The sequence below is a fragment of the Chelonia mydas genome, chromosome 3 (genome assembly GCF_015237465.2).
Source record: "Chelonia mydas isolate rCheMyd1 chromosome 3, rCheMyd1.pri.v2, whole genome shotgun sequence".
NCBI lineage: Eukaryota > Metazoa > Chordata > Testudines > Cheloniidae > Chelonia > Chelonia mydas.
The window spans coordinates 66,550,311-66,577,317 of record NC_057851.1 but is presented as its reverse complement, the minus strand read 5'-3'; the positions used below and the strand labels follow the sequence as shown (position 1 = coordinate 66,577,317).

Sequence of the window (27,007 nt, the reverse complement as noted above, 5' to 3'; positions counted from 1 at the left end):
AAAAATAAGAAAGCTAAATTACAGTCCTAAAAGCAATAGAATTCACATCAATTGTTTTTAAGTATAGTTTTAGCAGTCTTTAAATTAGGATTCCAGAAAAAGTTGAGCAGTTTGGAAAAGTTTACCCAACATGACAATTCATTTAAAAATTCAAGTCATTAAGAATAATTGGTTTTGGACAAAATAATTTTTTTTTAATTCTTTGAAACATGCAAAAAAAAAAAGCACAGACTAGAAGGAAAGCAAAAGACAGTCTTTCATCCAAAGTGTTTTTTATTAAATAAATCATCAAAAGTTTTTCACTTATGATCTTGAGTTGGCCAAGACAGTTAGCAAATTGCCCTATATAGGTATATCTACACTGTAATTAAAAACCCGCACTGGCCTGTGTCAGGTGGCTTGTGTGCTCGGGTGAAGGGGCTGTTTAATTTCAGTGTAGATGTTCAGGCTTGAACTGGAGCCTGGGCTCTGGTACACTGCGATGTAGGAGGGTCTCAGAGCTTGGGCTGCGGTCCAAGCCCAAATGTCTTCACCACAATTAAGCAGCCCCTTAGTCCCAAGCCTGCGAGCCTGAGTCATGGGGCATGGGCCAGCCGCAGATATCTAATTACAGTGTAGGCATACCCTATATAAACACATGTACATACACATTGATGCGACTGTACTGTATATTTTGAAGCAGTGGGAATCTTTCAAACACCTTCTTTTCTTTTTCTTTTCTAGAAAAAAACAAACTATGAAGTCACAGAACTTTGGTTTGTTTTGTCCACAAGACCATACCTCCAGCAATGGAATTATCACAACACCATGCTTGGGCTAGGGTTTGTTATTCATGAAGAATAATGAGATCCCTCCCTTCTCCCCCCGCACCTAATTGCCAACACCACTTTCTGCAACAACTGTGTTTTACTTGGAGGGCTTTCATCCATGTATTATCCAACCTGACACTGTTTAACTCGTGATATCTAATGGGATCATAGTACAAGGGGGTATGGGTACTGGCCTTTTAAAATTATATAAAAATCATGGGATCAGGGAGTTTATAGCATCATCTGCACTTAACCTCAGCCATTCCGATAACACTATGTCACAATCAGTGGCTGCCTAGTCTAGCTGCTCTTGAGCCAGTAGGTGGTGCCAATGTGATGCTCTGTGCCAATACAGACGAGATATTAGTTCCCCTGGAATAACACTTGAGTAATTAACACAAGACACATAGCAGGATATGCACTACATTTTTTTACATGCCTGATGTGCACACCCCAAGCATGTGTACTTCAAGTAACATACCCGGTTTCTGGAAGAACATATAGGCTTGATGACAACACATAGCTTACGCTTTTTAGGCAAAATTCACCCAGTGCAGAGAATCTATACTACTTCAGCCCCTCTTAGGTTCTCGTGTAGGTCTCCCTGCACTGGCATGAATTTTTCCCGCATGCAAACAAAACATCAATCTATGTAACATTAGTCATCAAGAGATGCCTGTATTTATTTAACTTTAATAGTATTTCACTTTGAATGCATACACTTGTGTAGCGATAAGAGTACATTAGATTACTACTCTAGAATCTTTTATCATGTCATACATAACTGTCTCCTACAGTACTTTATAAAGATGGGCCTGAGCTACAACATTTATTTCTGGATTTCAAACCTTCCAAAGCTGGGAGATGGTTGAGTTTGGGGAGATTAGTTCAGGTCATTAAATTTTTCTTTTGAAATTGGAACTGAGTTTGAATTTCAGATGCTCAAAGTTTGACTCTGGATCCAGATTACATATTAAATGCTTGGTGATCAGAAGATGACATTCAAGTATGCCAGTCATTGAGATAATTTTCCATACCAGATTTACTTAGAGTGCTTCCCTGAATTAAGTCAATTATAAATTATGACAGTGTCATTAATTGTAAAATGTTTATTGGGGAATGAATACTATGAGTTAGATTGGATCTTAGACTGATCTCATAAAGCTCCTTTCATTGTCACGTATCTTGCAGATCTCCCTTCCCCAGTAACTGTTTCTGCTGAAGGCATATATATGGTCCTAATCAGCAGTCAAGAACTTGCAGGATCAAATCCTTCATTTGCCATTCCTGAACTCATTCATTTTGAATTTTGGTACCTTTTCATGAAGGTTGGTCCTTTGTCTAAAAAGTATCATTTTTGGTCCAAAAGATGTTTCCACGGAAGTGAAGGAAGAAGAGTAATTGTTACACACACAACAAGTGAAGACAATCTCTCTTTGCTGCTATAATATATCTGTACACTACGCCAACAGTGAACTAACAATATGTCTTTCACGGTGGGTGTGAGAGTTCTCTTTTCTGTTGAGGTGTTTAGTTGTTGCCAGTGTTGTTAGTCTGCTGCAACATTTGTTCTCTGAGGCAGACCACTGTCTGCTGCTATCTTGATCCTTCATATATGCTGTGTTCATGTGTCTGTTCCCTGTATGTGCTTTATGGTACAGACAAAATGTTGCAGAACTGCATGAAAGTACTTTGTAATTATATCCAGTAACACCTTTCAGCCTAAGGTCTCAAAACATTTTAAAAACTCATAAGCCTCATATAAAGCTTTTTATCAATTTAACTATTTTGGTTACCTTTGTAATTTACTGAAAAAGTTAAATTGTTATGTCCCTTTGTGTGGATGCTTATACTGGTACACTGGTGCTTATGCTGGAATAGTTTGTTCCTCTAAATTTCACCTCTGTTGAAAAGCAACCACCTCTGGAGTTTAATACAAGCTGTCTAATAGCACACAGTAACATCTCTTCTGTTGGAGATCGAACTTCCAACAGCCCAATGAGCCTCAACGCTGTGCTGAGGCTTTGGTTCAGTACTGGCCTAGAAGGAAGACTGCTGCCTGCTAAGTTGCCACCTTCTCCTCCTGAAGCACCTATGGCATATATTTTCTTTAGAGGCTTACAATCCTGCATAGGATGGTCTGTAACTCTAGCAGACTGAGTCAGCAAGAAAAAGTATTATTCTACTCTTCCCCCTTCCTCCCACCCCCAACCGGATAGAGCCAGTAGCTGTCTGGATAACCAACAATAATCCTTGCTACTGGATAAAGAGAAATTAGATTATTTTAAAAAACATTTTTAAAGTATTTCAAGTTTAATTAGACAACAAAAGGACAGTGATATTAGAATCACATTGTTGATACTGTTCTTAATTCTTATCTTTTGCATAGAAATACAAGGAAGATCACTAGGCAAGTGCTTTCTGAGTCTGTGTCAAGATCCACAAAATTATCTCTCTTGAATCAAAATGACATAAATGAAGGCTAAACTGCAGCCTGGTAATCCCTTTCTCTTTGCATTACTAGTGGGACCATCGTTTCCTACCTACATCAGTACTGTGACAATCTGTCTCTGGTGTTGTTTTTGAATGCTATGGCTGTTAACAGATAACATGCCTGCACATATGCACAGATACATACATACATATGCAAGTTTTCAAAGCTGGGTTGCATGTGAGAGAATACTGTCAGTTTTTTTTTTAAATAAGACCAAATAAGAAAGAAGCAAATTGTTTAAAACAAAGCATTAATCCAAAAAGAGAGATGCTTCTAACATTTCTTTGATAGTTACACAATTGTGGATGGAAGGACTGAGTCATAAAATGTGAGTGCAATAGAAAATGATCTTGGTTTGTTTTTTTTAGTTTGAGCTGCAGTGGCAGGTGTTATAAGAATGAAGATTTTTAGGCTAGAGCTGTGGACAATAACTCCCCCGTGCCAAAAACTACCTGATAATTTTATTATCTGTGATTCTTGTACAGTTTGTGAGAGGCTCTCTGATCTCCACCTCATGCACATATACCTGAGGTGATAGATCATAGTGTGTATTCAGTCTGGGTGAAAAGAGGCACGTGCCCCAAAAGATTTTATTATCTAAAGACATGGTATAACGAGTGTCTAAAATAAGCAATCAGGATGGGTGGATGAGGTAACAGTAACAGAAGCATGTTTCATCATATATTGGTGAACCGTTCACACACAGCTAATCAGCAGTAATAGCAACCTTCTACCTACTGAACCATTTTCAGTCAGCAGTGACTTGTAGGCATTGTCGTAGAGGTGCCTTTTTAGGAAAGATCTGAAGGAGAATAAGGGGGTAGCCGTATGGATTTTGACAAGGAATCTTTCCCTTGTGTATAGGTAAACATAAGAGAAAGAGTGAAGGGAAGCCGATAAGCAGGTGATGAAGACAGGCATCCCTGGCAGAACAGAGGCAGGGATTTATCTCATAACAGAACAGTTAATTAGGTCTAAATTAAGACAGGCCATAAAAAAATCAAGGAAAAGTTTGTACAGTATTTGTTGTGGTGGAGGAGGGAGAGCCAATGGAGGGACTCGAAGAAGGGAGTAATGTAGTTAGAGTGACAAGCCAGGTAGAGTATCTTAGCAAAAGTAATTTGAAAAGAATTGCGGGGTTGCAGCAGTCAAGGCCAAAAGGAGTACGTATTCTTAAAATCCTGTACTCCAAAGCAGCTGATGCAGGTAGAGTGAGAGTCTGAAAGGTTGCTGGGTTGCAGACTTACTGTAAAAAAAAAAAAAGGTGATCTTGCTGTGGCTGTAAGGCTTCAAGCTGGGGAGAAATGAAGAGCGATTATACTTCTGGCATTATATCAATGAATGGGTACATTTTAAAGCCCTCTGTCATCTCAGTCACCGCAAAACGTGTTATCAGTTTACACTGGAAAAATATATGGCCTCGCTGGGGACTTGCAACACACATTTGATTCCCCCTCATGCCGTACTGTACATCATTTAAAAATGTTCATTGAGGCTTCAATCCTGCAAATGCACAGCACACACAACTGTGATTTCTTCATTGGGAGTTCTGCACATGATGATTTGCAATATGAGGTCCAAAATTGTCAGCACTGATAGGTCTGGTCTATTAACTCTGTTCTGATGCCAATTATAGTGCAGTACAGTAGTAGCGTACCAAATTCCCATTCTAGGGCTGCTGAGCATTCAGGCTACATGGTGGGCATCGGTGAGCAGTAAGATAAATAGTGAAGTGACAGCAGGGAGTGATGGTCCTTAAGAGTGTACATTCCCTAACTGGATGCTGGTTATTTCTATTACTCCACAAAAACACAGCTGCAAAATACGTATCTGATTATAATGCAAATTAGACCTAGATGTTTTTAGGTTGTGGGAGGCATGAAGAGTTTGTTTTTGTGTGAACATGTATGTTTGATGCCACCTAAAGCTCTCTACTCAGGTATCTTGCCCTGAGCACTCTTCATCTTTTTTTCAAGTGAGAAATAGTAGGTTCTCAAACATTAGTTTAGGAGGGGGGAAGAAATCTTATTTTAAATATCTTTCTTTCCACTTTTTGAGGTTGGCAGTTGTAGTCTAGGTGCAGATATAAATGCACGTAAAATACAGTACTGTAATTAACACTGCAAAATGTAAATAAATATAAAGTGCATATAATATAGTATATAATATAAATACAACTGTTGTAATTTATCCCTGCTGGAGTGTATCATTCTGCTTATTGTGTGGTTTATTCAGTTCTGGATTTCAGTGACCCCTTCAGTACTGAAGTTAAGCCAAGAATCCTACTCATGGGACTGAGAAGAAGTGGGAAGTCTTCCATTCAGAAAGTTGTCTTTCACAAAATGTCTCCAAATGAAACCCTTTTCTTGGAGAGCACTAACAAGATCTGCAGAGAAGATGTTTCCAACAGCTCCTTTGTTAACTTTCAGATATGGGACTTTCCTGGGCAAATTGACTTCTTTGACCCTACATTTGACTATGAGATGATTTTCAGAGGCACTGGAGCACTGATATTTGTCATAGATTCTCAGGTAAAGAGAAAGTTATAAGGGTGGTATTCAGGCCACCTGTTTGTCTTCGTTGTTTTTTTCCTCCAGCTATAAGCAAATGGAGTGGCAAACATGGAGACAGTCAAATTTTCAAAAGCACGTAAGGGACTTAGAGCCGAAGTCCTGTTGACTTTTAATGGGACTTAAGTGCTTTTGAAGACTATAACCACCAATTACAATTAAGTTGATAGAGTTGGTTTATTTTTTAACCTCTTTTTTGCAAATAAAGATTCAAAACCTAGTTTAGTTTTTATTTTAAATGCAAAAATAACTAGTCTGCTTTAAAGTCTCTGGTTCCTTTCATGGAGTTGCTAGTGACGGCAATTGGACTTTTGTGCAGATATAGACCTTTATGATCCCAGAAGTTTAAATAAAGGAATTTTGAACTGTAGAAGTGTCTGCAAGTATCTTATAAAATTTAGCTGTTGTCTCGTAACTGTTTGTCGTAAGGTTGTGGGTTTTATTGTTCCATTATTAGGATGATTATATGGAGGCCTTGGCTAGGTTGCATCTCACTGTGACCAGAGCTTATAAAGTGAATCCAGACATCAACTTTGAAATCTTTATTCATAAAGTGGATGGTTTGTCTGATGATCACAAGATTGAAACCCAAAGAGACATTCACCAGAGGGCAAATGATGACCTTGCAGATGCTGGATTGGAGAAAATTCACCTCAGGTGAGTGAAGCAACTGTGCACAGAGTCTGCTGGAAAAGAATAAAAGCCATGTTTAATACTAAAGCCAGAACCCAGAGCAGCCTATCTTATAGACAGTTTATCACTTTCTAATCTATTGAAGTAGCAGGCAACAAGAATTTATTAGATATGACTATTAAGGGAAAAGGTAATGCCTTTGACTAAATTATTCAGTCTGTAGAAAGAACAACAGGTTATTTTAGCAAATAATTGAAAATAATGCACTTCAACAAACTGGGAGCTACAGGACATTAAAAACTTTAATGCTGTTCTTGGGACTTGTGAAATAAGAAATGCCATCATAATGGATATAGTGCTTCACAAACATGTTAATTCATAGAGTAGCTAATCACTTTGGTGGCATCTTTTCATAGTTAATTTCATCCCTACTATTTTCAAGATGTAAAGCAATACATAAAAGCTATGTAATATTGCTCTCCTGGTATACAGAAAATGTTTTCCAGAGGATATTGAAGTGGGAACTACCTCATTAAATTCCATATATAGCACAGATTTGCAGTATCGATGGTTTTATGTATTCATATTGTATACTGTCATGCTAAATATAGCCTTGAAAATATATGTAATTGTTTTAATTATTGACTTCAGTTTGTTGAAGAGCTGTGTTTTAGAAACATTATGCAACTTCTGATCACAAGGGAAAAATGCATAACTTCAAGTACTTTGTGTTTCAAAATATTTTACATGCTCATTATGACAGATTCAGAATGTTCCTTTTATATGGCTAAAAGGAAAATATGGTGACATTTTTTCCAGCTTTTATCTGACAAGCATATATGATCATTCTATATTTGAAGCCTTTAGCAAAGTGGTACAGAAACTGATTCCACAGCTCCCAACCCTGGAAAACCTCCTTAACATCTTTATCTCAGTAAGTACTTTTGTGTACTTTCTAGATTTTTGCATAGAACTGATTGAGTACAAGAAAACTTGTGATTTATTCTGTATCAACTGAATCCTAAAAACTGCTATGTGCTTTTTTGAAAGATGCTGTGCACACCCAGTTTCAAGTGAAGTTAGTAGGAGCTGAGGGTTTCTACCTCATGAAGGATTTGCACCCAAATGCCTGCAAGATTTACAGAACAATGTAGCTGCATTTTTTCTAAACTAAAAATATTTTGAGATCGTCAAATTATTTTTCAAGGTTAGATGGTGCATAGAGTGAGCTGACAGTCATCCCTCATCTGTTTAGACATTGGTTTGACCGTGACCTAGGTCTGTGTGGTATGGCTTCTGTCTGTTTGTTTTTAAACAGCACTTGACATTTTCATAAATTATAAGGCCAGAAGGGATCCTTGTGATCATCTAGTCTCACCCATTCCCAGTCTCCCATTATCATAGAAAGTGATTGAAAAGGTGGTGGTAGTTCAGTTCTGGAGGTACTTGGACAACAGTACTAAGATACTGTACTGAGCATTATATAAGATCTAAGACAGATAACCATATAGCAGTATCCTGAATAGGTTCCCATTTGGGTGACAGCCTTCACTGATGTTGACAACATGCCAGTCATTAAGAATCAGGGTCATAAATAATCTTATGTTGGGATCAGCTGCCCGTTCTGGAACTAGCAGAGGGTTTGTGCTGAACCATTCTGCAGCTCTTGAGATGATTGACCATAGGCTGTTTCTTCAGTGACGGAGGGATGTTCTGGTGTGTCCGGAAAAGCCCTGTAGGTGTTTTCAGTCATGCCTAGAATGCAGGAATCAGTTGATAGTGATGAACAGTTCTTTATCAAGTCCTTGAAAAATGGTGTCCTTGAAGGATCTGTACTGTGCCTCCCATGTTGCGCAGGGTATATCTTGCCAAGGAGGCTTGTCCAATTCGTAAACACAGGGTAAAGTATAATCAGTAAACAGTGACATACAACTGCCTCTCTTTTGCCTTTTGTACCTAGCTAGCTCTGCAACATATGAACAACACTGTAGGTGTGATGGCTCAGACCTATCTTATCTTCGGTGTTGGGAAAATCAAATTCTTACTCCTGGGTAGAGGTAAACAGATCACAAAATTAAGAGGCTTGTTCTTCCTTCACTTCAGATATAATAAATCAGATTAAGAATCTTGATATCAGTTTTGATCAGGCTTTTTCCATGGGAAGCCATGTGTTGGAGATGAAGGGTGTTTTTTCAGTTGAACAATACGCACAGGTTATGTTTTCATTTATCCCATTAAGACCTTCCAACAGCAATAGTGATCTATTGTAATGATTCTGGGGGTGGAGTAGTTGTAGCAAAGTTTCTCTGTCACTGGGAACTCTTTCAGAATGCAATAATATATTTGCAATCATGATCATAGTATGCCTGACCTGTAGTCTTTATAGTCTACCTACCGCTTTCCAGGCAGCCAAAATAAGCTAGCACTGTTGGTCCTTAACTGTGTAGGCCTTTGCTACATACAGATCCTTCCTTTTGAGCCTCAGTCAGAGGAATATTTGTTGTTTGGTTTTGTTTTTAGCAGGATTTTGTTTATTTTTTATCAGAGTATCCCCTAGGATATAGAATTTGTTTGGTTCAGGGGAGATAAAAATCAATAGCTTTTTGAATTAAAATCAAACTAAAGCTTACTTTTGTTTTTTAAATCTGACACTTTCTTAAAAAAACTGAAATTGGATTTACAACAATCTATCTAAAGGGTTCAGTTCAAAATCAGTTTAATACTATGGAATGGATCAATATGTGACAAAAAATGCAAAATACTAGAAATCATTATGTGTCCTGTACACTGTATAGCTTATTGAATAAAAATCCTAAATACAGCTGGATGAAAACGTTACAGGCCTGACTGTGGAATGACTTCTGATATTCCTTAAAACTCCATATATATTTAGGGACAAATCCTGACCCCCTTCACTTTGAGGATAGACACACAGTTTGTTTCTGTTCCTTAATTAGATAAATGTCATACATCATAGCTATCCCATCACTAAGCAACACAGCTTGAATTTCAGATATTGAATATCTCTAATCAATCCACAGAGTAAAGAAATGTGTCAGACATATTTGATTACTGAGGAAATGGTTATTTGTTTTGTTTTTCGTTTTTTGCTTGCAGATATTCAGCAAGAGAAAGACACTAAATGAATAAGAAATTATTCATTGTGAATTACTCAGCTATATTGAGAACTCTTGGGAAAATCTCAGTCCCAGAGCATTCTAAGGGGCAGTTACTGCAAACACTCACTACTGGACATAATCCATGTGAGTAGTCCCATTGAAGACAATGGGACTATTACCAGACATAGTGCTTGGTAGACATTTTGGAGCATGGAGTATGTCTTCCCTTTATGGAGAACACTTAGCATGTTTTAGATTTTAATACAATCTAAGTAATAAGCAGTTTTTAGGATTGTGTCCCAAGTTACTTGTGAATGCTTAGATCCTTAGTCTGCTGCTGTTGAAGTCAAAGGCAAATTTCCATTGAGTAAAACAAAAAGTGGGAGCAGGTATTTGCTTTTGTTCTGTTTTATGGCATCCTGAACACTTGGGAGGAAGTAACAACAAAACCTATGTTTTAAATAGCATAATCCTTCATGTGACGGGAATGTACTGGCAATGTCTTTTTAACTTTCAAGCAGTGAAATACTTTGTTGATTGTAAAATTATAAACACAAAACATTAATTTCTAACATACCAAGTTCAGTGGTTTTGTTTCATTCTCACAACCTAACTTACATATCCTATATATATGTACTATATACGGATGAATATAGTAAGATGAGTAAAATTATCAAGTGCCTAAGTGCAATTTCCAAAAGTAACGTAGGGTATGTGTGCAGCACAACTAAACACCTATGGCTGGCCTGTACCAGCCAACTCAGGCTCGCAGGGCTTGCGCTGCATGGGGCTGTTTCACTGCTGTGTGGACATCTGGACTCAGGCAGGAGCCTAGGCTATAGGATCCTGCAAAGTGGAAGGGTCCCAGAGCTCAGGCGCCAGCCCGAGCACAGAAGTCTACACAGCAATGAAACAGCCCCGCAGCCCAAGTCTCGCGATGTTCACAAACCTGAGTTGGCTGGCACAGGCCTGCTTCAGGTTTTTTTCCCCTGTGTAAACGTACCCCTAGGCACTTGGTAGCCTACATCTCATTGGATGTGAATGGGATTTAGACCCCTAAGCCAGTTATGCACTTTTCAAAATTTTATCTGATATCTATGAAAATTAAAAGTAAATATTCTCCATTTTTACAAGAATTAATTTTGTTAAACCAGGTGTCTGCATAAAGAGACGTACATTTTACTAAGCCAAAGATTTAGCTTGGTGGATTGGGAATATTTCACTTTAAAATACATAAAACAGTTACATGTTGTTGGCTCTAACACCTGCTGATGAAAGTGAAGTTTTCATTAGGAAACTTTAAAGATAAAGTTGATTTTTAAATTAAGCTTCTCTACAATAGATTTAAACTGGTGATTTTAATTGCCTTAGTTTAAATCGATTCACTCTAGCTTCACCTCCTTTAAATCCAGGGCAGCTGGATATTACCTCTTCCTTCCATTTCTTTTTCCTACTTATGTATTATCACTCTCTCAAATTTGTTTAATATGTTTACTTTTAATGTGTGTTTACATTTGTGGATATATTAGAAACTATTTTTATGTTGTACAGCACCTTTCTTATCTGTGAAGTGTTGTTGGGTACTCTGAAAACAATAAAAGACACCTTATTTAGAAGTGGGCCCAAACTAGAATCACAAGTGCACATCCCTGAAACTTCAGTGCTGATTTTTTTTTAGGTAAAACAAACTTGACTCACTTTCTTAAAAGCAAAACAGTATATAAGGCACAATCCCATCAAAGTCTGTTAGGGTATTGACAGTGTTTTCAACAAGGGCAAGTTTGAGCCAATGATATTTCAATCATTCTTCATACACTTTCCTAAAAAGTAACATAATGCTGATATTCTATGCACTTCCTATTATTATTACTGGAATATTTTAGGGTATTGACTTGTTACTATATCTTACCTGACTAAGGAACAATATATAATGATATTGATCCTTCTTGTTTCATATTTTCAGACTTCTTTTTCTGTGTATGTGTACCCTTTTTTGTACTGTCGCTAATTTTATCTGAGCAATTTCTTCTTTCCTTCTGAATTCTCTCATCAACCCTCTCCTTTCTCCACTAAAGGTATACTATGTTGATTATGCCCTCTTAGATTATAAAACTCTGATTTTACATTTATCTTTACTCTTCTTTACTCTGTATTTCTCACACTTGGAAATACAAAATAGAGTAGTCATTTTAATTCTTTTTACAGAACTTTTCTATTCAGTTTCATATTCAACTCATGTATGAAACTACAATATTTGAGTTTCAAACACTGCGGAAGACTAAAATAATAGGGGAATTAAATACTTTAAATTGAAATTAAAATCTTGTGTTTTTGTAAAACCTGAATTTTTAGATGAATTTTGACATCTGCTGAAGTACATGAGGAATTTTTGTGTTAAAATGAATCTTTTTTTCTCTTTTTAAATTGTACAGATGCCATTTTGGTCAGATGTGACAATCAAATATTATTTTTTTGTTCTTGGGTTTTGAGGAATTGTAAGATATCCAGAGTGTGTAGTCTGTAAATTTCAATATACTAGAAAGTGTTATTAAGAACAATCTATGGTGTATGTTTTCCAATTGAAATAAAAGAAATTCAAGCCCATGACACCTATTATTACTGATGGGAGTTCCCAGGATTAGTCCCCTTTGTATTGATGAATTTAGGTCCTTTAAAATTAAGCTGCCCAAAATGTTATGGGCTATTGTGCTGAACAATACCCCGAGCTGAAATCCCTTAATTCCTGGAAATGGGTGAAAGGTAGCAGGAAGGTCACTTTAATCTGTAAATATTTGTTAAATAGTTCTTTTGAAAGAAAACAGGACTGAGTGAAATGATTGTTAACTGAGTTTATCTGAACTATCAAAACTGTTCATCAGAGGTTTTCAAGGCTTCTGATGGAATTATGGAATTGCTGTAGCAACAGTTCAGACCCGTATTAGGCAGCACCCATAAATGGACTTTCTTCTTATCTGAAACTTACTTTGATTGGCAAGTTTGGAAAAGGTGCCTCTCCTTCTGGATGTTTCTTTTCTGGGGAGCACTTGGCAATTTTGTCATGATCCCCACTGAGAATTTTCCCTTTGTTTCAGCCGCTGGTGCAAATCCTTATTGTTAACACTACGTTTTAGTCATGGGTATTTTCAGTAAAAGTCATGGACAGGTCATGGGCAGCAAACAAAAATTCACCGCCAGTGACCTGTCCATGACTTTTACTATATAACCCTAACTAAAACTTGGGCTGGAACGCTGCCGGTGCTCTGGGGAGTGTGTGTGAGGGGGTGATCTCGGGGCCCTGCAGGTGCTGGGGGTGTGTGGCCAAGGATCCCCGCTGGTGCTGGAGCATAGTGGGTGGGCTGCGGCATGCAGCTGGGACCCTCACTGGTGCTGGGAGGAGGGGGTGGTGCTGGTGGGGAGGGGATTGGTGGGGCTCACAAGCTTCCTACTGGGCTCCGCATGTCTGCATAGCTCCAGTCAGGAGGGCTCCTCGCACTGCTCCTGCCACAAGCACTGGCTCCTCAGGTGCAGCTCCCATTGGCCTTAATCCTGACTGTGGGGGTGCCTCTATGCGTTACCATACTATAAATATGAAACTGCTTTAATGTATGGTTAATATGATTGCATATTAATTTTCACTTGTACTTGCTATCTGTGTGGTAGGGGTGGGGTATACAAGCTTGGTATTATTTGAAGAGACATATACCTTGAAAGGATTTTTTTTCTTTGTTTCTAGAATTCTGGGATTGAGAAAGCATTTCTGTTTGATGTAGTCAGTAAAATTTATATTGCAACGGACAGTACTCCAGTGGATATGCAAACTTATGAGCTCTGCTGTGATATGATAGATGTTGTTATCGATATTTCTTGTATCTATGGGTAAGTAGATTGTTGTTAATCATGCTCGTTAATCTTGTTTAGCCACCTTGTTAGGCTAGAATACATTATATGGTAACTAAAAACTGACTGTCCTGCAGATTGGAATGACTTCGAAACATTGCAGATTTACAGGCAACACAGTACTGTATGTCGAAGTGAATGGGAAATCGCCTAAATTATCCCAAATACATGTAATCCCACAGAGACTTTAAATATGCTATGATAATAGCTAGGGCCTTACCTAATACACCATCCATTTTGGTCAATTTCATGGTCGTAGGATTTTAAAAATTATCAATTTCATGGTTTCAGTTATTTATATCTGAAATTTCATTGTGTTATAAGCATGAGGTCCCAACCCAAAAGAGGGTTGAGGGGAAGTCTCAAGACTATTGTAGGGGGGTTGTGGTGTTGCCACCCTTACTTCTGCGCTGCTGCTGATGGAGGTGCTGCCTTCAGAGCTGGGCAGCCGGAGAGCAGCGGGCAGCACAGACATGGGAGTTGCTTGGTGTGTGCGGGGTCATCACTTTTTTGTGGGGGAGAAAGGGCTGGCCTTATGGGTGGGTGACCGCATCTGGCCCCGTAGTCAGGGGGTGCTGTGGGTCCCCCCCTTGCCAGCCCAAGGGCCCTTTAACCCTTGAGCGCTGGGGAGGGGCAGGTCTGGGGACAAGGTTCCAAAACCTTTGTACAAGTGGGTGTCCACCAGTACCAGGCAGGCTGGGGGCAAGGGTGGTGTTGCCCCTCTAAACTGCAAGCCTCAGGCAGACATGGATCGGCACTGGCAGTTCCCCCTCTGTAAAGCGCAGTCCCAGCTGGCACCACTTCAGGCCTGCCCGAGGCTTGCAGTTTGGGGCGGACAATATCACCCCTGCTCCCCAAACTATGCCCATGTTAAAAGTGGTGGGGCATGGCTCCCTGGTTCTGGTGCAGTTGGCTGGGGGCGCCCCAGCCAGAGGCTCCTACCATGTGCCAGGCTCCAGCTGCTAGTTCTGGCTGGGCTGGGGAGGGACAGGACTTCCTCTTCTCTTGGAGGGGCCACTCCTGGCACCAGGTCAGATCCGCTTCCGGGAACCTGCCTGGCTGCAAGAAGCTCTGCTCCTGCTCTCTGTAAAGTGACCCCTCCCTCTGCGGCTGGGGAGCAATGGGGGCAGGAAGCGGGGTGGGGGCGCAGAGCTTCCTGCAGTCAGGGAAGGTTCCCAGTGGTGCGTCTGACCTGGCCCTGGGAGTGGCCTCTGCAGAAGAAGAGGAAGTCCTGTCCCTCCCAGACCTGCCAGGATTAGTAGCTGGAGACTGGCGCATGGTAGGAGCCCTGGCTGGGGGACCCCCAACTCTGCCCTTCCCTGGCAGATTTCACAGGGGAGGCAAGATTTCATGGTCTGGGATGTGTTTTTCACGGTCATTAATTTGTTAGAGTCCTAATAATAGCCATTAACATAGAAATGGGGAGGGGAGGGGACCATTCTTTTAAAATGACATTCTTTTGTGAATCTCAGTGTTGAATTTCACACACAAATGTTTGCCATTTTGTTTTAAAGTGCAGCTTCCATTACTATTTTTGTTTAGTTTGCCACCAAATGGTACTTGAACATATGCTACTCCTTGCCTCCTTCCTCCTCGTACTCTTGTTCCCAGCTATCTTGACTTTCATTTTCCCATCCCCTTCCATTAGCAATCATACACTTCACTGCTGTAACTGTAAATCTTCTAAGGTATCTGTTATAGCTTGATCCTGAGATATGTGGAACATCCACTGTTCCCACTGAAGTCAGGATCATAGTGAGGTAGAAATAGAGCATCCTGGAACACGGCCCTCTAAAAGCTAATCCATAAAATACTCAATGAAGAGTGTGTGGTGGCCTTTGGTACCTGCAAACACTGCAATAGGGTCTTTAACGATAACAAGTGGGCAAAGCTCTTTCTAAAAAAGGATCCTATCTTAAAGGTACCAGTTGAATCATTTGCCTGGCTCTCAAAGTTCTACAGTCCTGTTAAACGTATAAAGCATAGTGTTGGCTGAGGTACAGTACACATTAGATTTTTAAAAAGGGAGAAAAATTGTAGAATGTTCTTATAGTTTATATTTTATTACAGATTGCACATGTTCAGATGCTGCTTCACTAATCTTACAAAAGCTTGTGCCTTGCAGATACATACAATACTTCGGGATCAGCTTCTGTAACATTATATTTTTTGGAAAAAGCTGCTGCTGTGTACATCAAAAATAAACAGATCTAATTTATTACTTGTTGTGCACCATTAATGGACATAGCACCTTAAACAGTATAGGTGTGCAAAAACTGTGACTGTCCCATGCGCTCTTTAAATAACTGTTTAGCATTTGTGACCAGTTAAAAATCTCTGTTTGTCATCTTATTGAGATATAGTATAGCTTAGAGACATAAGGTAAGACTTGGGTATAAAGATTTTTTTAACTGATTAGGATTATTTTAGCTTGCAGAGATGTGCGAGAGTGAGAAGAGTAAGTGATTGAGACATTAAACTGCAGAGATGCTGCTCTGATGCACATTTGACCTTTCCCCAAATACAAGATCAAGAGGCCATATAATGAATTGAAGACAAATGTAAAAGCAATAAAAGGAAATGCATACCACAGAATGTGGAATCTTGAACTTGCTGCCCCAAGATATTGATGCGAATAGTTCATGAAACTGAGGCACCCATTTAGAGTAATAAAATTGCTATGTGCATTTACACTACTGGGATCAAATTACAAGGTTTATCACAGGTATTTGCTGATTATCAGCTTGAGTCAGTAAGAAGTCTCTCCTCTTGGTATACTGTTGCATAAGTAGGTGCATTGTGGGGAATTTAATGCATTGACCTGAACTATCAGTCATCTGCCACTGCCCAAATCAAGTTACTGAACTCAAAATTATCAGGCCAGAATAGAGTAATTGTTTCACAGTCTTTGTTTGGACTAAGGTCAGAGTGTTGTATATTAATAAAAATGCAAACAAGTTTGTGGTAGATTGGTCTATAACAGACAGGAAAGAAGTGTGGTTTACTTCAGGTATGTGACAGTCAGGATATCTGGGTTCTGTTCCCAGCTCTCATAGACTTCCTACGTGACTTTAAACAAGTCCTTTAATCTTCCTCTCTGTCTCCATTTTCATAGTGTGTAAAATAAGGATAATATGTATCTCACAGAGAAGTTATGAAGCTGAATTTTTTATAAGCACATTTTGAGGTATTTAGGTGGAAGTTTCTGTCTATACAGATAAGTAATTTAAATTTGTCCAGTGACTTACTACATGATTTTTTTTTTTAAATTTTGCCATTTAGGCTCAAAGAAGATGGCGCAGGAACACCTTATGACAAAGAGTCAACAGCAATCATAAAACTGAACAATACAACTGTCCTTTATCTAAAGGAGGTGACAAAATTCCTTGCTCTTGTTTGCTTTGTAAGAGAAGAAAGCTTTGAGAGAAAAGGTATTTTTTATTTTTTGGTAGTAATAGATTTTTTACTTTCTAGTGGTATCACAAATATAAAATAAAAGCATATTTTGATATGGCTTACATATCATTGTGCTTAAAAGTATGAGGTGTTTGTGTTGCCACTCAGATAAGATGAAATGATAAATACATTAACAACTTTCCTGTATGAAAGAAAGCCATACAATCAAATGTCAATGCAATAAGACTTCCATTTATACTAATACAAAAATAATGATTGTTTGAGCACATCTTTGCTAACTTTGCATTGCACTTATTGGTATTAGAATATGCAATTGTAATATCTTATCCACAGAACCCAAGGGAAAATCATTTGAGTCCTTACTTTTCAATAAGAAAAGACTTGTTTTGTTATTGCCTCTTTGAGATTTTTTTTCAAACTGCATGTTTGGAAACCAGGCAGTTTTCAGGTTTTATGTATCAGGTACTAAGCTTGTGAGTGACCATTCTGACTCTTGCCAAGGTGAGTATTAACAAATCTAGTTCACTGTCCAGCTGTTCATTGTCCTGTGTGTATTGAGCTTTTGGTCTTAGTCAGATTCCTAGTGGAGAGGTATCTGTGTGTCTCACAATCCACCCTTACTATTGGTTCTAATAACCATACTTGACAGTCTCATAGACTGAGCTGTGAAGAATAAACTATTGTTGTAGCCCTAGAATGCACCTCCTCCCTCTCAAGATTACTGTACGTAAGCAGGTCAGTATGTAGTAGTCAGCAATACTGGTGCTATCCCTGTTCAGTGAATTGATTAGAGGACTTGTCTCATTTTATGGAATTCCAGTCATAGTGGGTATCTTATCAACATTGAATGATTGATTGGTGTTGGTGTGAATATATAGCTCTAGTATCTTTGGTGTTGTCAAACTGGGATATTTCCTTAGCCCTGAAGTTGGAATTAGCTCTTATATTTTTAATATTACAAGTTGTACTAACACTAATAGTCATGACATTGTAAAGAACTCCAAAGCAAGTCTGCAAGGCTTAACCCAAATTTTGCTGTACTTGCACTACTGTGTAAAGACCTTCTCCAGTATATCCTTTTATTATGGTGAATTTTTCTTTAACTATACTGCATTATAGTGTACAAGGAGTGTAATTTTGGGGTGCTTATTGAAAAGGCTACACTTTAGAAAATAAAGCATGTAGTGAAACAACAATGCTTAATAGGCTTGGTGCTAGATCAGGGGAGGGCAAACTACAGCGCGTGGCCAGATCCAACCCATCAGGGCTTTGGATCCGGCCTGCAGGATTGCCACCCCCATGACGCCACGGGTCTAAGGCAGGTCCCTGCCTACCCAGGCCCAGTGCTGCTCCCAGAAGTGGCCGGCACCACGTCCCTGCGGCTCTGTGCTCTGCCCTCGCCTGCAGGCACCGCTCCCAACAGCTCCAATTGGCCGAACCCGCACCCCCTCCTGCACTCCCTGCCTTGAGACCCCTTCCGCACTCCGCACCCCTCCTGCACCCCAACCCCCTGCCCTGAGCCCCCTGCTACACTCTTCACTCCCTCCCACACCCCAACCCCCTGCCCAAGCCCTACATTCATTGCCCTGCATACAGTTTCCCCACCCAGATGTGCCCCTCGGGCCAAAAAGTTTGCCCAGCCCTGTGCTAGATCGATCATTATTTTATATACTTTTATCATGTCCCCTTTTATTCATCTCCTTTCTAACAATCCCATTCTTTTCAATCTCTCTTCATATGAGAGTCTTTCCAGGCTCTTTATCATTTTTTTTTCACTCTTCTCTGAACCTCCACTTGTTCAGCAATAACCTTTTTGAGATTGGATGACCAGTACTGCACACAGTATTCCAGCTGATACTGCAACATTGATTAATATAAAAAGCATCATAAGATTAACCATCCCATTCCTTATGCAACCTAACATCTTGTTCATTTTTTTTAACATATTTGCACACTGATCAGAAGTCTTCTCTGCAGTGATGCCCAGGGCCCACCTGTGAGCTGATCCAGTTAATTTAGAACCCTGTTTAGTATATGAGAAGTTTTAAATGTTTTCCTTCCAATATATATTACTTAGCATTTATAGACATGGAATTTCATTTGCCATCGTGTTGTCTGTTCACCTACCTTGTTTAGGTCTCTCTGAAGTTCCTTTTAGTCCTACTTGGTCCTGACTAAAGCTATGTCCTGGCTACAGTGGAAGGGGTTTTTCCATCAGTGCAGGTGATTCACTCTCTGAGAGGTGATAGCTAGGTCTTCCGTTGACCTAGCTGCATTTACAGAGGGGGGGGTTAGATCAACTTAAGTACATTGCACATGGCACAAAACTTTTCCCAGCCCTGAGTGATGTGGCTAGGTCGATCTAATTTTTAGGTGTAGACCAGGGCCAAGTTAAATAATTCTGTCACGTGCAAATTTTGCTACCACCTTCTCTCTCCACCGCTTTTGCTTTTCAGATAATCAATAAATATATTAAATAATATGGGAATCTAGTATAGAATCATGAGCTACTACACTGTAAATAATTCTGTTTTAATATTAAATGTGCTTTTGCAGTAAATGAAAAATTGTTGTCCATAAGATTGACAGACTATAGCCCAAGGCCAGTTAAGTGAGTCATTAGTAAATAAAATATGGAAATAAGTTAATTTGATATTGTATTTTAATATTGTATAAAGATTTTAGAATTAAAAAATCTTTTTTTCCTTTTTGCCTCTCTCTTTTTCTAGGACTAATAGACTATAACTTCCATTGTTTTCGCAAGGCCATACATGAAGTATTTGAAGTGAGAATGAAAGTAGTGAGATCTAGAAAACATCAGAGCCAGATGCAAAAAAATAAAAGAACCACCCCTAATGGCACACCTAGAGCACCACTGTAGCTGAAGTTCTAATGGCATTGTTGACAGCAAGGCTCTTGTTGCACTGACTGAAGGGGAAGAGAAATGGGACTGATGTATTACATGGATTTTCCTCCCAATGCCTCAAAAAAACACTGTTTAAACATTTTTATCCAGTCAGTTTTTTCATATACAGTGAGTACTTTGAGCAAAATATTGTATATAAACATTGAGATGAATATATGTTCTTGTAAGGATTCGCTGAATATATGCTGTAAACTTTTTTTCCAGACCATATTAAGAAAAATCAGCTGTGACAGAAATGTTGGGTACATAATTTGCACTTTTTTCGTGTTCTCCTCATGGAGTTAAACTTTGATAAACTTAGTTTTTTATGCTGATTTTCATGCATGGTGTCAGGTAAAACGTATAGTGTAGTTTATATACGTGCTACAATCAAATTGTTTACTAAACAATCAAGAAAACTTGATACAATTACTTTTTTAAAATTTATGACAGAATACATAACATTCATACAAATCTAACTTCATATATTTTTTTCAATTTGTAAGTTGAAGAATTCTTATTTTGAAGTATGATAGCAATAAGAGCTTTACCAACTGGTAGATAAAAATTAGCTTTTGTAAAACAGGCCTTTGGCTAAACTCTACCCAAACTTCTCCATAACACTGGTAATGCCCTCTCAGTTGGGCTTTTTATTATAATTTACCTCAACATATAGCTCTAAAATAACTTTCTATAAAGATATTATTTTGTAATACTGCTTTATGTTGCATTGGTGTTTTTATAACATTTCAGGAACAGGGTATGTAACTGAAGGATTTATTTATATGCTTAGTTTGAGAGTCTGAGCCTCTACAATTGGAGGAAGAAAAAGTTTTTATTTCATTTCTGCCATACCACTATAATATTAAGTTTCAGGTATATTAAAGCATTAGAGAAAAATCCTAATAAAAGTTGCTCATGTTGGGGCCCAGTTCTGCTTGCTTTACTTGGGTCAAATCTCCCTTTGATTTCAGAGGGAGTTCTTAAGTAAGGACTGAAGAATTGATCTCTTTTACTCTAATCTACATAGATGTAGCTACTTTCTGTTTTAACACTGATCACAATGGCATATCTGTCCTTGCAGCAATTATGGCACTGCCCACCCCAAAAAGGAGGGCACGGGGAAGTAAAACTTGCCTTCTCAATTCTGTATTAATTTTATAGTTGTAGCTTAAAGAATAGCTCTTACAAATGAAAGAGCACACAGGGAAGAGCAGCTCCTGTACCCATGCCTCCTATATAGGGCTTATGTGCACATGGCTCTAGAACAGCTGCAAGAGTTCATTGAATAACCTGGTAGCCAGAAAAGATAACGGAGGAGCACTTTTGAAAGTTTCCTTTGTTAAAAAGCACACGTTCAGTTAAAACAAATTGTAATGCTGCACCTTTAATTGTGCATTAGAACCACCAGTATTTTCTGGCTTATGACAGAAATGGAGAGTTTTTACCAACAGCAAACATAGTCATTGAGAGACTTGCTGAATACATACACTGTACTCTTTTATAAGACCATCTTGAAATGTCTTACGCAATTCTTTAGCTTCTGTTACTGTGCCCAACATCAAGGTAGTAGAGTGCCAGCTGAGATGGAAGATAAGAATGCAATATGTCTAAGTGAATATTAGTCTAAGGAGAAAACTATTGGCTTTTAACCCTTCATTACTGCCTAATGTACATGATTTTTCTGCTTATCCTTTAGCCTTAAATGGTTCCTTTGGTCTGAGTTTATTGGACAGAAATGGAGTTTTTTAAAATATGAATTTAATCAACAAATGGATCTTTTCTAGTGTATCTGATAAATATTGTGAAAAATATGCCAAATGTATGGTTCTGAGAGCTATCTGAGTGCTTGGGAGAGACATCATGCCAGTGTGAGGAATAGGGGCAGCAGTGGTACACTGTGGTATATTGGTAAAAAAAAAAAAAGAAAAGAAATGGGAAGGTCCTATACTAAACTTCATATTCCCCAAATGAGAAGTGGGTAAACTCTTTACCTGGGACTACATTATTGGCACTGGTTCAAGAGGGAAGAGTGCTCCAAAAATACCAGGGAGAGTGAGCACCTCCCAATTTTACCCCTCTGACACTAGCTGTGTTGGAGACAGCTTCCCCCAGCCTAACGAGTAGTATCTTCTTTGGGAGTTAATAGTCATGTCAGTGAGTGCTCCCCTGTATTCTCCCCTCCATAGCACTTCCCCAGAAGTGGATTTGGGCCACAGTGTGTCCATATTTGTCTCCCTCTTTTGTTGCAGTGGTGTGTCATGAGTATCGGTCTTCACCACTTCACTTCTCTTAGATGTATCTGATTATGTGGGGCAAGGAACATCTTCAGTGCTGCCCATGTATTGGACCAGACACTTCAAAGAATGCTACTGTTTTTTTCCTGCCGTAGAGATGCTGCTGTGGGAATCAGGAGAGGTTAATTAAGATGTCTGGTTTCTTTATGTAAGCATCCACATTTTTCCACTAAACATGCAAACACAGTAACATATTTGGGTCAACTTAGTTAAGCCTTACATTTTACATTATGTTGTGTATTATACTGTCACCAGAATGACTCTTGCAGCTATCATACAAAACTTCCAACTGGATAAAATCAGGGTAAAAATCAAATAATCTTACCTATGTTACAAATAATATGTTGGATTATTAAAGCTGAAAGAACTGAAAGAATGTTAAAATAAAACTACTTTTGTTGTTCACTTTTTTGCATTCCTCAGCTTGGATGATGATTCATCTTTCACTTTTGATTAGTCAGTTACTAAAAAAAAAGCCTTGTCAGGTACTCATGTACTACCAGGAGTCTGAAGTGTTTGAGCAGTGAAGCGTAAGGGAGATTTTTTTTTTTTTTTTTTAAAGAACACGGAGTTTCCTTTCTGTTTCTTTAAATTTCATAGTCATTTTACATTTTGTAAAAACAAACTTTTACATAACCTAAATTTAGGGCTGTATTTGAACAGACAGTGCCTCTTTAAAATAAACAGCTTGAATGTCCTTTATATATTTTTTTACTTCCAGCTGCAGGAGTTGGTCAGTATTAACATACACATTTCCATCAACTTGATTTTGTGGAGTAGGGCTATATAACTAATGCAATAAGCAGAAGCCCAGAGTACATAAATGCAACTGATAGCAGTGTGATTTCTTTTAAGAAGTTAAAATGTGTCCTGTCTTTCTGGGACTGGGAAGATTTTTAAAGATTACAATATCAGAATACCTTTCTATAATGCTGTGATTACAGGTACAATGTGCATTATTGAAGATGTGTGTTCAGCAAGAAGGTGCTTCAGTGATATGTAATTGAAAACATAGTCACACAAGAGAAGGGTTGCCAACCCTCCCGGATTGGCCGGGAGTCGTCTGGAATCGGCATCAATCTCCTGGTGACTATTGAAACAATCCAGGAGATTTTAATAAATACAGTACAATGAATGACATTACATCGTGTAGAAAAAAAAATCTCCCGGAATAGCTTCAGTCAGAGTTGGCTCAAGAGTTGACTTTTTTTTGTGATGGCACAAAATAGTTTCTAGAAAATATTAAAATTGTGACTTGTATCATGGGGCCTGAAGCTTCATTCTTGTGAGGGGAAAATACTTTGTGAAAAGTTTGAGCCTAATCTGACAAGGTATTATGGGACAAGGTGGGTGAGATAATATCTTTTATTTAACCAACTTCTGTTGATGAGAGACTCAAGCTTACACAAGCTCTTCTGCAGGTTTGGGAAATGTATTTGTGTTGCCAGACCTGAAGAAGAGCTCTGCCTAAGCTCAAAAGCTTGTCTCTTTCACCAACAGAAATTGGTCCACTAAAAGATTTTACCTCACCCACCTTGTCTCTCTAATAGCTTGGGACCGACATGGTTACAACACTGCATAAGGCATTATAGAAACTTAGAGCGGGGGGAAGTCTGCACATTTACAAGCTTACTAACAATTTTTTAGTTGTGTAGTATCTCAGAAATGGCTTGCCTTATAAACCTCAAATCCATTTTTAAGCACTCTCAAAGTAAATCGACTATTTCAATAAATTGAGGAATTAGTAAAGTTAAGTAATCTTATACAGGTCACCATGTTCGGTATCGATTGTTTGCTTCAGAGAGACAATTCTTGGATTCTTTTCTTTTCAAGATCTTTTAATAGTAATCATTACAATTGCGTTACATTTTATAGGAGATTTTAAAAAACTTCTCTTTTGCTAGCTAGAGCAAAATGGGAAATGACTGCCTAGGATGGAATACTGCGGAAAGGGATCTGGGGGGTCATAATGGACCACAGGCTAAATATGAGTCAACAGTGTAACGCTGTTGCAAAAAAAGTGAACATTGTTCTGGGATGTATTAGCAGGAGTGTTGTAAGGAAGACATGAGAAGTAATTCTTTCGCTCTACTTCACGCTGGTTAGGCCTCCGCTGGAGTATTGTGTCTAGTTCTGGGTGCCACATTTCAGGAAAGATGTGGACAAATTGGAGAAAGTCCAGAGAAGAGCAACAAAAATGATTAAAGGTCTAGAAAACATGACCTGTGAGGAAGATTGAAAGAATTGTGTTTGTTTAGTCTGGAAAAGAGAAGACTGAGAGGGGACATAACAGTTTTCAAGTACATAAAAGGTTTTTACAAGGAGAAGGGAGAAAAACTGTTCTTGTTAACTTCTTAGGATAGGACAAGACGCAATGGCCTTAAATTGCAGCAAGAAAGGTTTAGGTTGGACATTAGGAAAAATTTCCTGTCAGGGTGTTTAAGCACTGGAAAAAATTGCCTAGAGAGGTTGTGGAATCTCCATCATTGGAGATTTTTAAGAGCAGGTTGGACAAACAACTGTCGGGCATGGTCTAGATAATACTTAGTCCTGCCATGAGTTCAGGGGACTATACTAGATGACCTCTCAAGATCCCTTCCAGTCCTATGATTCTATACTCTAGAATAGTAACGCCATATGTTCCCCTCACTGAGGAAAGCCTATGAGTATAAGTTTAAAGCTAAGGAAAACTGAGACGTCTTCACATAAGGGAAGGTGACTACAGCATCTTCAGTAGCTTAATCTAGGCCCTGGAGCACTAAATTGTGAACAACTGCAGTATAACCTGAAAAATAGGATGGAAGTGGGGAAGGAACAGGAGACCAACAAGTACACCTAGCATTTTCTCCTTGCAAAGCAGTTATTAGATCCAACAATATTATTAACCAAAATCAGTTCTGGCTATGAAACTCTTATTTCTGCTATCTGCGTTGCTCTGGATACATACCAGAAACATTTGCTATTATTTCCATATCCGGAAGATGCGAAAACTAGAACAGTGAGGGACCTGAAAGCAAGAGCACCCAAATGCAGCCACCCAGTCAGCAGTATGCAGGTCCTAACACAGGCCTTCATCAGCTCCTTCTGTACTTTTGAACCACTATTCAGTTAATTCTCTGGCTACAACCTTGTCCCCTCAATGTGTGTTGTATGTCCATTCCAACTAGGTATCTGTGGTGCAAGTTTCCATGCTATCAAAAGAAATAAGAACAATTTTTAAAAGGAACCCCACAGCATAGTACACCACAGCTTAACACAAGCCATTTGGATGGAGATTGGTAGATTTTTTTTTTTCTCCTTCCGTGCTGTTGCTCTATGGAAGATATGAATCTGACTTAGAAATTAGGGATGGAAAAGACCTATCAGGTTATCTTGTCTGTTCTGATCAATATTCCTTAGACTATATTCTCTCTTGCTGTGTCCAATCTAGTTCTAAATTGAAAATAAAATGTCTTCCACTACTAATATTTGAGAAATTGTTTTACAGTTTCATAGACCTCACTAGCAGGAAACTTTTTTTCTGATATTTAACCTAAATGTTCTTATGCTTAGCTTCAACCCTTTTTATAATTCAAACTGATTTAAAACTATGGTGAAAAGGGAAAGCAATACCGTAATTTGATATTATTCCTCCCTCTTTGCAAACAAAAAACAATTTTTTCTTAATTTAGACTTCAGACAATGAAGACTACGCTAAACTACTGAAAGTTCTGCTTCAGCCAATCAAATCAAACAAAGCTGGTTCCTTAGTTCTTTGTTTCATTTGTGCGGTACCACTAATTACAAAATGATTTGGCAAAGCTCTTGGTTTCATTACACCGTAGTTTTAGAATTAAACTCAGTGGAAACACAGTAATCTTTCACCTGGAAAGAAGGTGCTGTGCATCTGTATGTATAGTTATTATTGAAGCAGATGTACCAGGTCTGACTTCATAGGACTTCAAAAGCTAAGACTACTAGTTTGTCAGTTGTAACAGTCACAAGAGTGAAATGTCTGCAAGCTGCATCAAAACTTTTAAAAACACCATAATAAAGGCTTAAATTAAATATACCCCAAATTAAAAAAAAAACAGAAAGAGGATCAAAAAATGTCACTGTGGCTAAACAACATAGTAAAAGAAGCGGTTAAAGGCAAAAAAGCATCCTTTAAAAATTAGAAGCCAAATCCTACTGAAGAAAATAGAAAGGTGCATAAACGCTGGCAAGTCAAGTGTAAAAGTATAATTAGGAAGGCCAAAAAAGAATTTGAAGACCAAGTAACAAAACGCTCAAAAACTAACATCAAAAAATGTTTAAGTACATCAGAAGCAGGAAACCTGCCAACCCATCAGTGGGGCCACTGGACATTTGAGGTGCTAAAGGAGCACTCAAGGAAGATAAGGCTATTGCGGAGAAGTTAAATGAATTCTTTACATTGGTCTTCACTGCAGAGAATGTGAAGTAGATTCCCACATCTGAGCCATTCTTTTTAGGTGACAAATATGAGGAACTGTCCCACATTGAGTTCTCAATAGAGAAGGTTTGGAACTCAAATATGAAACTATGGTATGTAACCTATCACTTAAAGCAGCCACTGTACCAAATGACTAGAGGATAACTAATGTGATGCCAGTTTTTTAAAAAGGCTCCATAGGTGATACTGGCAATTACAAGCCAGTAAGCTTAACTTCAGTACCTGGAAAACTGGTTGAAACTGTAGTAAAGAACAGAGTTATCAGACATAAAGATGAACACGATTTGTTGGGGAAGAGTCAACACAGCTTTTATAAAGGGAAATCTTGCCTCACCAATCTATTAGAATTCTTTGAGGAGGTCAGCAACCATGTGGACAAGAGTGATCCAGTGCATATAGTGTATTTAGACTTT

General features: G+C 38.5%; 1 protein-coding gene across 2 annotated transcripts in view; it reads left to right on the top strand.

Moving 5' to 3' along the window:
• The window catches only part of RRAGD (Ras related GTP binding D), a 30,506-nt gene extending 7,960 nt beyond the window's left edge, over positions 1 to 22,546 (top strand). Inside the window, exons 1-7 of one of the 2 annotated variants that reach the window (XM_037894467.2) lie at positions 3,204 to 3,306; positions 5,539 to 5,834; positions 6,331 to 6,530; positions 7,326 to 7,440; positions 13,359 to 13,501; positions 16,805 to 16,953; positions 19,669 to 22,546. In XM_037894467.2, coding sequence (XP_037750395.1) covers positions 3,285 to 3,306; positions 5,539 to 5,834; positions 6,331 to 6,530; positions 7,326 to 7,440; positions 13,359 to 13,501; positions 16,805 to 16,953; positions 19,669 to 19,820 — 1,077 coding nt within the window. In that variant the 5' untranslated portion in view covers positions 3,204 to 3,284 and the 3' untranslated portion in view covers positions 19,821 to 22,546. Of the gene's footprint in view, positions 1 to 3,203; positions 3,307 to 5,538; positions 5,835 to 6,330; positions 6,531 to 7,325; positions 7,441 to 13,358; positions 13,502 to 16,804; positions 16,954 to 19,668 lie in introns of those variants that run through there. The other variant, XM_037894466.2, reaches the window with a different exon arrangement.
• The last annotated feature ends 4,461 nt before the right edge of the window (positions 22,547 to 27,007 follow it).